General features: G+C 44.1%; 1 protein-coding gene across 1 annotated transcript in view; it reads left to right on the forward strand.

Moving 5' to 3' along the window:
- Positions 1 to 10,941: 10,941 nt before the first annotated feature.
- Positions 10,942 to 13,550, forward strand: part of STAC2 (SH3 and cysteine rich domain 2) — a 65,916-nt gene continuing 63,307 nt past the window's right edge. Inside the window, exon 1 of the mRNA XM_040438206.1 lies at positions 10,942 to 11,535. Coding sequence (XP_040294140.1) covers positions 11,443 to 11,535 — 93 coding nt within the window. The 5' untranslated portion in view covers positions 10,942 to 11,442. The remainder of the gene's footprint in view (positions 11,536 to 13,550) is intronic.

Genomic DNA, 13,550 nt, shown 5'->3' on the forward strand with positions numbered 1-13,550 from the left:
GTCTGTACTGTATATTAAACTTGAATGTAACACTTGCAGATCAGGAAAATACTGTTTTTTGAAAAAAAAAGTGTGTTTTTAAAACCACAGAAAACGATGGGTGTATTTCTAGCTTAAATTGCACACAGACTAATCCAGATGTTGTAGATTGCCCCAAAAAATTGGATTTTTCAATGTCCCAAAATCTCAGATGCAGTGCTGGTGCACTGAGCTTGCATAAAATGGCCGCTGCCGCCCACCTAACAGAATTATAAAAGGTTTTTTTTTTGGTCATTGGGCTCAGGGCAGGGTAAAATGATTGTGCCCTGCACCCACACAACTATTTCTCTGTAGATCGCTGAGTTAGCTTCTCTCCTATTCTCTCCCTGAAATCACAAGTCCAGCAGCATCCTCTCCCTACACTTGTAACAGCAGAGTGACGTGCAGCGCTACGTGACTCAAGCTTATATAGAGCCTGGGTCACATGCTGCTCTGGCCAATCACAGCCATGCCATTAGTAGGCATGGCTGTGATGGCTTCTAAGGTCAGACAGTTAACTTCTTGTTGATTGGCTGCTCTGCAGCCTTTCAAAAAGCACCAAGAAAGCGCCGAACACCGTACTCAAACCCGAACTTTTACGGAAATGTTCGGGTCCGGGGTCCAAAAATTCTAAAGTTCGGTACGAACCCGAACTTTACAGTTCGGGTTCGCTCAACCCTAATAGAGAATTGTATGCTTCCACCTTTGTGGGAACAGTTTGGGGAAGGCTCTTTTTTGTTCCAGCATGACGCCAGTTGCAATGAAGCAACAAGGGCACAGGGCCCCTTTTAGCGATATGGTGGTACCCAGGTGTAGGAATGCCAGAGTGGTGTAGGGTCGCCTAAATGTCCCTAATGGTGTTGCACTTGTCACGGAGCTCCTACCTGGATACGCTGGAATCCCAGGCGTGGTTGTGTGAAGCAACTCAAGAGGTAGTTGATGAAAGGGATGGAGAAAGAAATGGAGTCCAGACTTTGTATAACGTTAAACAGAAGCTGTACTTGAATAAACTTTCTTCCAAACTATTTACAAGCTTTGTTTTGGTTACCAGGTTACCAGCAGACTTTGGCAGGCAAACACACTCGGCCTGCTACATCTGTTGCTCTTTGGCTCTGCTGTGCTAACAGACTTAGCACAGGAATCCTTTCCTCTCTGCTGTACTTCACTTTCTGTAGTCTGGGCTGTATTTGTCCAGGGAACTCTTACTCCTGGTTTTTGAGGCCCTTTGCTTTGGCCTCCTGTTTCAGCAGAGCTGACTGTGCTCTGCTGGCTGGAGCACAGCCTTCCCCTAGGAGGGGGTACTCTAGGCTGACTTTCACTAACTAAAACTTCTCCCTTTCTACAGAGGGCTAGAATGGAAAGGGCAAAATAGCTCTGCCATTGATGCCGCCATCTGCTGGTAACACTCACCAAATAAATAAAAGGGAATGACATTGAATTAACCATAGGAGATAGTGGAGAGGTGTAAAAGGTGGTAATGCACCTCTGGGGGGTTACATTCCCTTGCACTTAAGAACCAAACCACCCTCGGCTTGTGCTTAGGGTAAATATAAGTGTGCTCTCAGGGTACCTGGAAAAAAATACAATGTGGTGCAAGGACATATAGACATATCTAGACTAACATAGAAGACGGCTACCTACAGGCTCCTGACTGAGTAGGGTGTCTTTCAACGGTTCTCCCTCTCGCAGCGAACCAACTAAATAAATGTACTTCACTTTATTAAGTACCACTTTACTGCACAAAGCGCTTAATACTCCACGACTTGGCCATAGTCGTATATGGAGCGTGGGGTGTCATGTACTATAATCCCGCCACATGGCATGATACGCCCGCAAATAGAAGGGTGGCTTCATCCTGTATTCCCTTCCTAGCACCAAGGTCTTATAATGCTTTATGCTTTGTCACCTTGATGACTCAACAGGTAGCTACACACAATTTTCCTTAAGGTGGTGCACAAAGCCTTAGGACATAAATAACCTTGGCTAAGCACAAGGCCCTGAAACATATAACAATTAGGAGTATGAGGCACTCTAATTGCTCCATACACATAATAGCAGCGGGTTACCCTTCACGGTGTTAGATCTGCTTGTGACCTTTACCTTGCTTCCCCCTGTGTAGTGATAGGCTATATAACACAAGGTGAGAATAAGAACCATTAGTATTTTAACATCCTCAGAAGCAGTCCATAATAAACTAAGCAATAAAGTGCTGACTATCTGGTTAACTGCATAATTACAATATACTTGAAACATTGCTGAAAACTTAAAAGGTTAGTGCAAATCAAAATAAGACACATTTTTAATGCAATAGAATAGTGAAACAACGCAATAAATCACATTAGAATCCATATCTTCTGTGCTTGAAGGTAAAGTGCACCTGACGGGAACAAAAGTGCAACAAAGTCTTTTGTTATCCATGAGAAATAATTAATTGTAATCCAAATGAGGTAATATTTGTAATTCACAAAGTCATTTGTAATCCACATGGGTAGCAATGAAATAGCAGCACAGGCTATGAGAACCTTTAGGCAAAGGGGCTCCCAAATAACCTGAAAAGGGGGGGGGGGGAAGGAAAATTTGGTGCTGTTAAGCGCAACTGGGAGGTAGATGATGGTAACTGGGGGGAGTCCTGACTCACATGGCCATCCGGGTGAGGGCTAAAAACTGGGGCGGATGCTCCTACTAGGCTAAAAGGATCAAAAATTTTCGGCTGCATGGAGGCCGGCAAATAGTCCTCCTCTCTGGGGGGTGAATCCTGTGCTGCCCTCCTCATCGCTGCCTCCATCTTCCACGGCAGTTGGCAGTTGACGACTGTCGGGCTGATGGTTACCAAAGTGATAGCCACACACGCTTGTTGAGGAGGAGGTGTTGGTGGCGCAGGTAGTCCAGGTGTGAGCGGCTCTGGCTATGGATGGGGTCGCTTTCTGAAGTGGAGTATGCCATCTGCTGACTCCTGTAAGCAGCGCACTCTGCCTGTTGCGGTTGGTTCATCTGGCCATTCTTCGGGTGCGCTCAGTGGTACCATGGGAACGGGCCCTGGAGGGACTGCATGGGGGTAAACTCGACGGTGTCCCCCTTGTAAAGGCTGTGGCGGGCTTGCGGTAGGTAAGGCCGCTTTACAGAGTGCCTATTCACATACAGTTCCCGTCCGGTCTCGCTATCTTGGACGAATCCAGATACTTGTTCGACCGAGAACCCGAATACGTACCCAGTCCTTCTTTTAAAGTGTGGGTCTCTGGGCTGAGGCCGGTCCCGAACTCTGACGGCCCAGTCCTCTATGACCTTCCAATATTGCCACATGTTTGCCGCATGGGCGGTGATTTCTTTGGCGACCATGGGGTTAAATCCCTCAAAAGAGCCATGTTCTCTGGGCAGCGGAGTAGAGACTCTGACTGCCTCCGCCGTGCCAGCTGGCACGGGGAATGCTCTCGGCTTCCCTGGCAGGGGTCGCTGTACCTGGGAAACAAAAATCTCTTCAGGCGCTGACTTTGCCGCAGGCTGCTCCTCTCCCTACACAAGCCCTCCCCAGTCCGGCTGTCGAGGGTGCGACATGTTGCCTCCTCTAGCGCTGGCACAGACAGGAAATGAAGGAGGAGCTTCCACTTCCTCTCTTCACACAGTAACATTGCTCCTGGTGGGTAGGGCTAGACTTTCCTGCTTTAGCTGGGGGAGTTCCCTGATTTTCCCGCTCTGCTTGGGCACGAAGAAGCTGCGCCATTACATGTAAAAATGGCAGATTAACCCTTTGGATGCCGGCGCGCGCGGTTTTGCGCTTGCCACTCCGCAATAAACGCATTAAAGTCATTTTGAAAGATAGTTTTGTAAATCGAATAGGCTATACAGTTCGTGGGCACACAGATTGACCTTGTCCGGAACCTGTTCGTGATTCCACTTTTTGAAGCGCACGGCAGTTAACGTCCATGGTATCCCTTTAAGATGTTATAAGTGTTTGTCGTGACGCCAGTTGCAATGAAGCAACAAGGGCACAGGGCCCCTTTTAGTGATATGGTGGTACCCAGGTGTAGGAATGCCAGAGTGGTGTAGGGTGGCCTAAATGTCCCTAATATTGTTGCCCTTATCACGGTGCTCCTACCTGGATACGCTGGAATCCCAGGCGTGGTCGTGCGAAGCAAATCAAGGGGTAGTTGATGGAAGGGATGAAGAAAGAAATGGAGTCCAGACTTTGTATAAGGTTGAACAGCAGCTTTACTTGAATAAACTTTCTTCCAAACGATTTACAAGCTTTGTCTTGGTTACCAGCAGGCTTTGGCATTAAAATTGGCAGGCAAACACACTCGGCGCTGCTACATCTGTTGCTCTTTGGCTCTGCTGTGCTAACAGGCTTAAATAGAAATCATTTCCTCTCTGCTGTACTACACTTTCTGTAGTCTGGTCTGTCTTTGTCCAGGGAACCTTTACTCCAGGTTTCTGAGGCTCTTTGCTTGGGCCTCCTGATCCAGCAGAGCTAGGAGGAGGTACTCTAGACTGACTTTCACTAACTAAAACTCCTCCCTCTCTAGAGAGGGCTTGAGTGGAAATAAGGGATCCATTCTAGGCTAAATAACTTTGCCATTGATGCTGCCATCTGCTGGTAAACAAGGCATATTACATATTAACAGTCACCAAATAAAAAATGCAAGTAAACAATGTGCAGGACCTGGAAATAAATAAAGGGGATGACATTGAATCAACCATAGGCGATAGTGGAGAGGTGTAAAAGGTGGAAATGCACCTCTGAGGCATTACATGTGCTCCAGTGCATAAAGCAAGGTCCATAAAGACATGGTTGGTTGAGTTTGGTGATGAAGAACTTGACTGGCCACACAGAGTCCTGACCTCAACCCCACTGAACACCTTTGGGATGAACTAGAACGGAGATTGTGAGCCAGGCACTCTCATCCAACATCAGCCTCTGACCTCACAAATGCTCTTCAGGATGAATGGGCAAAAAATTACCACAGCCACACTGCAAAATCTGGTTGCGACCAGGCCCCTAATCCAGGGGTCCCATAGGGCGCATTGCCAATTACCAGATTTTTACCATTATAAGATGCAGCGTGTCTTATAAAGCAAATACCACCTTCTGTGGTCTTCTCCAGGTCTCAGGTCCGCGTTACACTGTCCTGACTGCATGCAACTTCAGGACGTAGTGCATGCTCTAAGACCGTCATTGTATGCAGTCAGGTGACAGTGCAGCATGGGCTCAGAGAAGATCAGGGAGCGCGACTGCAGGAGAGGATGCCAGACCTGGAGAGTAGCGGTGGAGCAGGAGAAATAAGTTAATTTTATTTATTTTGGGTCTGATCTGAAGTCTGAAATGGGGGTCTGACAAGGAGGTCTAAAGGGGGTCTGATCTGAGGTTTGATATGGGGTTCTGACATGGAGGTCTAAAGGGGGGACTAATCTGAGGTCTGATATGGGGGTCTGACATGAAGGTCTAAAGGGGGTCTAATATGAGGTCTGACATGGGGGGTCTGATAAGGAGGTCTAAAGGGGGTCTGATATGGGGTTCTGACATGGAAGTCTAAGGAGAGTATTTTTTGTATTGGCTCACATTATAAGGGGGTATTTTTTTTACACTGGTGCACATTATAAGGGGTGTATTTTTTGTACTGGTGCACATTATAAGGGGTGTATTTTTTGTACTGGTGCACATTATAAGGGGTGTATTTTTTGTACTGGTGCACATTATAAGGGGGGATTTTTTTGCACTGGCGCACATTATACGTTTTTTTTGTAGTGGTGCACATTTTAAGGGGAGTTTTTTTTGCACTGGCACACATTATAAGTGGGTATTTTTGTACTGGCACACATTATAAGGAGAATAATTACTACTGGGAGACTTTGGGGAACATGATTACTAGTATGGGCACAATGGGGGCATTATTATTATTATTGGGGACACTATGAACGGATAATTATTTCTGTTGGTGGGACTTTGCGGGAGCACTATTACTGTGAGGGGTAAACTGGCACAGTATCAGCTTTGCACAATTATTTTTGGCAGACATTAGGTTTACATTATTAGTGACACTATTTGCTGGGTGCAGGTATTTCTTACGGCATTATGTGTCAATAATTTTTGAAGGCGGCACTATCTGTGTGGTACTGTTTCTGAAGTTTAGTTTTGGGGAGCACTGCATGCATAGTATGGGGGGGCAGGATGGGGTGTTCAGAAGGTTGGAGGATGGTGGAAAAGTAGAAAACTAAGACGTCTGTTTGTCAAACTCTACATAGAGGAGAGATGGGTGAAAGAAATCATCATGGCCTTCTGGTCTGAATGGAGAAGATGAGGAAAGAGAATGTCTACATCAGAGGAGACCTCACTAAATGTAAGACATATGCAGTGGCCAGGTATGGGTGGATAATATTCTGTATTTGTTGTGACGCCAATTGCAGCGTGCGCAGGGTACTATCCCAGTGCCCGTCCAAGGTGTTGTAACACACGTCTCAAACTATAAATGCCAGAGTGGTGTAATGACCTATATTGTCTCTATAGTTTGGTGGTAGTTGTGCCACGGTGTCTTCCACCTGGGTACGGCTGGACTCCTGGCTCACTTGCAATAAATTTGGGTGTAGTGATAGTAGGAGTAATAGAGGAACTTTACAGAATAAATAATGTCCACACCTTTAGATGAGGTTCAAACGTTGCTTTACTTAAAATAATTTGCATCCTAACAGTATACAGCTTTGGTCTCTTGGTCCCAGCAGGTTTTGGCAATATTTGGCAGGAATGAGTGCTTCTGCTTTAAATGTGGAGCTTGCAGGGTAAAACGTCTGCTTGATAGCTCTGTAACTGTGGCAGGATTAGCTTCTGCACTTATCTGTAGCGTCTGCTGTGTGGGGACAGACTAGCTGAGGAGGAATAGGCTTCCCCTAGGACTCTGGACTTATCTCACAAATGGATTCTCAGGAGATGCTTTCTTCCTGGAACTCTGGAGTTTATCTGTAGTTTCTGCTTCTTCATCCAGCAGAGCTGAAGGTGCTCTAGCTGGGATATATATGGACATGTCTCAGCCGAGACTATGTCCTTGCTGTCTTTCCTAAGAAGGGGTTCTCCTGGACACTATCACACAGCATTCCCCTAGCAGGGGTGGCTGGCACACTTTCTATAACATCCTTCTCCACCCATACTGCAGGATGTGGGTCCAGCCCAGCTCTCCACAGAGGGGGAGCTAAGCTGGAATAAACCACTCCAGCTCAGATACACTAAACTGTAACTTGTACCTGCCAATGAGTTGCTGCACACCTACTGGTAACTAGGCTAATTACATGAACAATTACTTTTAACATAGCTTTGTATGCACATCTGTGGAGGACATAGTGTAAATTATATCAGATGACAGTTTAAAGGCTCTTAGAAGATGGTAGCGGGGTAGAGGCGTGTAGTAACACAACTCTGGGGTGTTACACATATGTGGCGCTGTATGACCCTGTATGTTTTGTAGCGCTAAATGTAATGTTTTCCAAGCGTGTCTTGGATCAAGCAGCAGAAAGGCTAGGTGCATCCTTGCCACAAAGCACTGAGGAAAGGGAGACCCAAGCTGAATTTTTGCACCAGGGCCCATGAGCCTTTAGCGACGCCCCTGTCTTGTAGAAAGCCTTCCTGGAAGAGTGGGGGCTGTTTTTAGCTGCAAAGGGGGAACCAATACTGTTGTCCATATAATGTATCTCATGTCTGTCTGTCTATCTATTTCATATCTATCAAACTATCATCTATCTATCTATCTCATTTTTGTGTATCTATAACATTTCAAAGAATGTTCTCATTATTCTAGAACAAATATGATTCAAAATGTTGGGAATTCATTAATCATATGAAGATTTTAAATGAAATAATTTTAATGAGATCCTCTACTATAATTGGAATTGGCTTTGATTGAAATAGGTGGTTGGAGAATTAGTCTCCTTGGTGTAATAAATTACATCCCAACTGTGTCACTATTGACATCATTAGTAAGTCTCTGGGGATTGACGTGCAGGATGCTGAAGGCTTTTGCTGCCAGGGTTTACATGAATATGAGACTGGGCCTGCAGCACAGCACTGAGGACTACTGGCATTGTTGGAATCACATATGTAGATCAGTAAAGTCTATTATTTTCCTTGGATTACAGCACAAAGGTCCTTGTTTGACATAATTATGTACAAGGGAGAGGGCAGAGCAAACTAGGATGGTAGTCCCATGGAAATATAGAACTCAGATGATGGAACACAAACTACAACAAAAGTGTCTATGGGTTATTATGCATATCTGTCTCTTAAAAACACTATAAGCCCCACAGTGGTCATCATCCATATATTCTTAGACTCGTGAACTACAAATCTATCTAGCTATTTAGCAATACAATAGTGACATAGTCATATTATTTGACTGCAAGCTTACTCAGACAGACTTGAAGGAATTTACTGAGCTCCAGATATTGATGACACATCATTATCAGATTGGTGGGGGTCTGACACTTGGTACCCCCACGATCAACCGTTTCCTGCATATGCCAGTGCATACAAACACAATTAGGGATATTAATTATGCTATTTACATCTCTGCTTCTTAATAAATTAGGCAGATCTTACTCAAGTGCACAGAGGATCAAGACTCTATAAATGTCCCCCTTTGAACGGAACCAGAAGAACAGATCCATTCTCTGCTTACTGCAGCCCGGCTCTAATTCAAGTGTTAGTTCCAGAACTATCAGCTGCAGAGAACAGCTGATCAGGGGGGATCACAGGTGTCGGACCCCACCGATCTGATATTTTTTTACCTATCCTAAGGGCAAGACATCAGTGTCTGAAGCCTCGAAAACCCCTTTAACCCTTTTTCGTGAGTTGGACACTAGAATCCATACATTTATCATCTATCCTGTGGATAAGTCACATTTTTTTATTTTTTTAATGAGAAAATCCCTTTAAGGACTGATTTGTTGGTTTTAACGGGAAATGTTCTACAAATATGGTGTCTATTTGGGGAATACATTGAGCTTACAGAACTAGAGGAACAATGCAATCTTAAAAGAAATCTGGGTGGTCTTATCAGCTGACAGTTTTTCCCATTTAAATGTGTGTACATAGATATCTGACAATCACAGATAAGCCCGGCCACTTGGGTAACTGAGCTAAGAAAGAGCAGAGATTTTAAGGAATACTAAACATAGACTCCAAGCAAAAAATAAATAAATAAAGAACAGTCAACAAAACCTAACATAGTCTCCTTATTTTTCTTATTCTTGTCTTGTTCGAATATCCCAATTGCAGACCATGGAAAATAAAATTGAAAAGTAGTTCATTGTTCTCTCAGGCTGCAGCCATGTCTCCCACCATCGACAATGCTTGTCAGGAAGTTTAGAAGGAGGGGACTGGGTTTACTCTGGATAATTTTTGTTTACACAGTGAGTGTGGCCATGTTGTTGGAAGGCACCAGTCATAGTACCAATAGTACTAAGTACAGTAGATTCATAGTACTAGCCATAATACATACAGTATATAGTACTAGCCATAGTACCAACAGTACAAACTGTAGTACATGCATAGTATCAGCCATAGTACTAGCTGTAGTATATACACAGTAGCAATGGTACCAGCCATTGTACATACAAGTGAATAGCTAATCTGCCTCACCCTCCCTTCACTGTTTAATAGTGCAGGTTGGCCTTTCAGCAGCTTTGAAAAGCTAGGTAGCATGTGATGTGTGCTAGAGAGCAAACTACATATATACTCGTGGTTGTCCCAATACAGAATAGTATGGCCTCCATTACATCTCTGCAGAGGTTGTTACTCAGTTTTCCCTGACTGCTAAATTCAAAATGTACCTAGTTATGTAGTGATAAATGCCTTTATATAACTGGACCAACTTGCCTTTCAGGGTCTAGGAAAAGCTGGGTGACAACGCTGTACAGCTGCCGTATGATAGATTCACATAACGTATCAGGGCGACATTGTGGGTATTTTATATAACTAATATTCCCCCATCACTGCCCCGCAGAGGTTGTTACCCAGCTTTCCCAGACTGCAGAATGGCAGATCAGCTTACTTATGAACTGGTAAATCCAAACAGTTTATATATCTGGAGACTTGAGGGATCACCAGTGCTACGTCTTACAGCGTAAAACTATAGGAACATTGAATATATTGCATACATGTTGAATCATCTTCCAAGAATAGATGCTCAATGAGATCTTACAGATACTCTACTATTGGCAAGTCCTGATCTGCCTGGAAAGACCTTATATATATGGCTGGATTTAGGGTTTAGGTTCCTGGAAGTCTTACAACGAGGACATATGAAGAAACACCATATGATGAATTGTCACCATATGATGAATAGCCTACAGTCACTCTATATCTGCCTGGACATGACTATTTTACATTATGTGATACTTTATTATGTGAAATTCAAGCACGGTTCACCCTGCCACATTTATTGCACTGGTATAATACACTGCCTTCAATTTGGACCCAATCAGAATTAAAGGTGTGGTGAAGAATTAACATATGAAAGGCAGAGGAGGGTGCCATGGGTGGTGCTAAAAGACGACCAGCGCTAGGGTTATGGGGAGTGGAAAGACAATGAGACCAGGGGAGATAGAAATATAGGGACATACAGCAATAGACAACCCTGGCAATGCAAAGCAGAGTGAGGCAGCAAAGACAGATCAGGGTATGTAAGCACAAAGAGTAACTGAATGACTGAGGAGCAGAGTGGCAGCCAAAGGAGAAATTGCAATAGTGCACCAGGAGAGAAGAATTTCATCCGTCAATTAGAAGAGACAGAGGATAGAAAGAGGGGAGCTCTGCAGCAGAGCATGGGATAGACAGACTGCAGCACTGAGAGCAGAGGAGAGATATAGTCTGCAGCAGAAAGGGGGCAGAGCAGGGGAGGGAGGGAGGGAGGGAGAAAGAGATTGCGGTGGAGGAAGAATAAAGAGTATAGTGCCAGGGATTAGAAAACAAAGACTGCAGCTTTCCCTGGCCACTGTGCAATTGTGACACCGACGCCTCCAGACAAGTCCAAGAGACTGCTGCTGTCCATCAAGTTCGTGCTGCAATTTAGTGAGTGTCACCGCTCTGTGGAACAAGGGGCATCAAACGGAGAACACAGGAGTGTGGTTAGGATCTACTAAGCCTCAAGAGCCCCTGGGACGTGAACATCTCTGATAGAGCGAGATCCCAAGAGAATTACGTACAAAGAAGCAGGTACATGCCCTGAGCTGTATCACTGTATTGTGGGACAACTACAAGATCAGGAGTGGCAGCCAAACCCAATATGACAAGGAGCCCATGAACAGGCGAGAGAGAAGACGTACTATACTATATATCACAGCAGGTGACATCTACTACAACGTCGCCTCTACAACCATCTAGAGCACAGCAGCAACTCAAACTGAATCATTTCCTCACAAAGTACTGTGGGAACCTCACCGGAGAACATGACGGAAATCACAGAAATCGACCCACAGAATTCAGAGCCAAGGCCACCGGTGACCAGCACCAGCGGAGGGTGTGGACTGCCAGAGAGCAAGGTATCCTTGAAAAGACACCTTCATTCACCAATCATCCAAAAGCACTTTTACATGCCATCTAAATCCTAGAACTTTCTTACTGCTCACTCCAATGCACACTCATATGATAAAAATGTCCTAGGTGCTCATGTCTTCTATTGTGAGGATTTAAACCAGTATTACAGTCAATCAATGTAAAGATGTTATTCTGAAATGGGCTCTCAGGAAGGATTACCGGGGCAGCCTCCGTAATCCCACTTATGTATTATTAGTATTCCTATAATCTCTGATCTGCAATGTATCTGCCGTCTGGCTTGATTGGAATCATGATGATCTTGCTCATTCCCCCATATTGTGATATACCTGGAACACTTTGTCTCTGTGTCTTATATCATTTGTACTGGTTACTTTACCATCTCCAAGAGAGCCACTTAGGCAGCTTTTTGACCTACTTTATCCATTTGCCAACTACATTTATTGCACATCATCTCTGATAGAGTGAATTACAGCCAGCTCAGTATGCATATCTAATTATGTCTCCCGTCGTAATCCAGTTATGTATGTCTCCATTGTGTACAAAGTTGCCTTGTCTTACTACCTCATCGAAATATAGCTTTTATGATGCCCCCCTGCCCAATGATGCAATGTGGCTGATTTAACCTTATGCTTGCTATAATCATACCTATCTTCTGTACTGTCAGTATATTATTATCTGTCATCGGCATCTGCATTTACTAAGCTTTCCAACATTGGACAATTACGGTAATGCTTTCAATCTAGAAACATTACACCATTTCATTTATATGCCAGCATCCATCCCCAGTTCTAATTTCATATTGAAATATAGTGTAGTTGGTGCAGTGATTTGAGCAGAAAGAAGAAACATTTCTCAGCTTACAGGATGGATTGCGTCTTCATTAGTTTACACATTACCAGCCTCCATCACACCCAAATTTTTCTTGGTCGCTATCCATCAGTAATAAATTCCAGTCTCACCAGACGTCACCAGCACTTGCACTACCCTTCTTCTGCTACCCACATCTGAATATGCCAACTGTACAATAATCAGAGAGGACATCGGATGTCAGAATAGCAGATTTTCGGACTTTACATTGTCATATTGTCTGTCATAGGTATGAATCCCAACTGATAAAATAAATCTTAGAAGACATAGTGTAAGTGCCCTAAGAGTGGACACAACTTCTGATCCTCTACTCTGCATTGTACTAGTCCATGGACCAGATTTCCACATGCTTTTAGAATTGGCATTAAAGGGGTATTATGGTTATCCCCTAAATGAACACAGCGGTAGGTCACGCGTTTGCACTGGTGCTCCATTCATCTCTGTGCTCGGTCCCATAGACATGACTGGACCAGCAATTCACATGCTCGACCTGCTGCTCCGTTCATTTAGGGTAGGGGTGCACAACCTTTTCTGGTTGGGGGCCACATGTTCAGCCTGAACCAATTCCAAGGGCCAAAAAAAAAGCTTAAAATGGTATTACCAACTGAAATACTGTATTTATGGCATATTGAACATACAGTATATACCATTAATGTCTATTTACATTTCTAGTACTCCCATCTAATAAGAGAATACATGAAAGATACATATGAGCATTCACAAGACATAGACATACATGTCTTTTACCAGATGGTTGAGGGCCGCACAGAATGATATCGAGGGCCGCATGTGGCGCACCCCTGATTTAGGGAGACCAGTGGTTGGACCCACACCGATCTAATAGTTATCCCCGATGGATAGGGAATAAATTGAAATAACCAGAATACCCTTGTCCTAATTGTATCTTCAGTTTCAGTTTATACTATTTTTCTCACTGAAGATCCAGTTTAATTACACACTCTTTACTCTTGTGCCTTATATGTGGTAACAAATGGAACAAACTGTCACAAAAGTTTTGGTATGGGCCAAATATTTACTATTTACTTGTTCACACCAGCGTTGGAAGATTCCACCAAAAATAGCAGACCAAAAAATCCTGCATGCAGGACTTTTTTTTCCCCTAAAAAGGGGT

The sequence above is a fragment of the Bufo bufo genome, chromosome 6, assembly GCF_905171765.1.
Source record: "Bufo bufo chromosome 6, aBufBuf1.1, whole genome shotgun sequence".
NCBI lineage: Eukaryota > Metazoa > Chordata > Amphibia > Anura > Bufonidae > Bufo > Bufo bufo.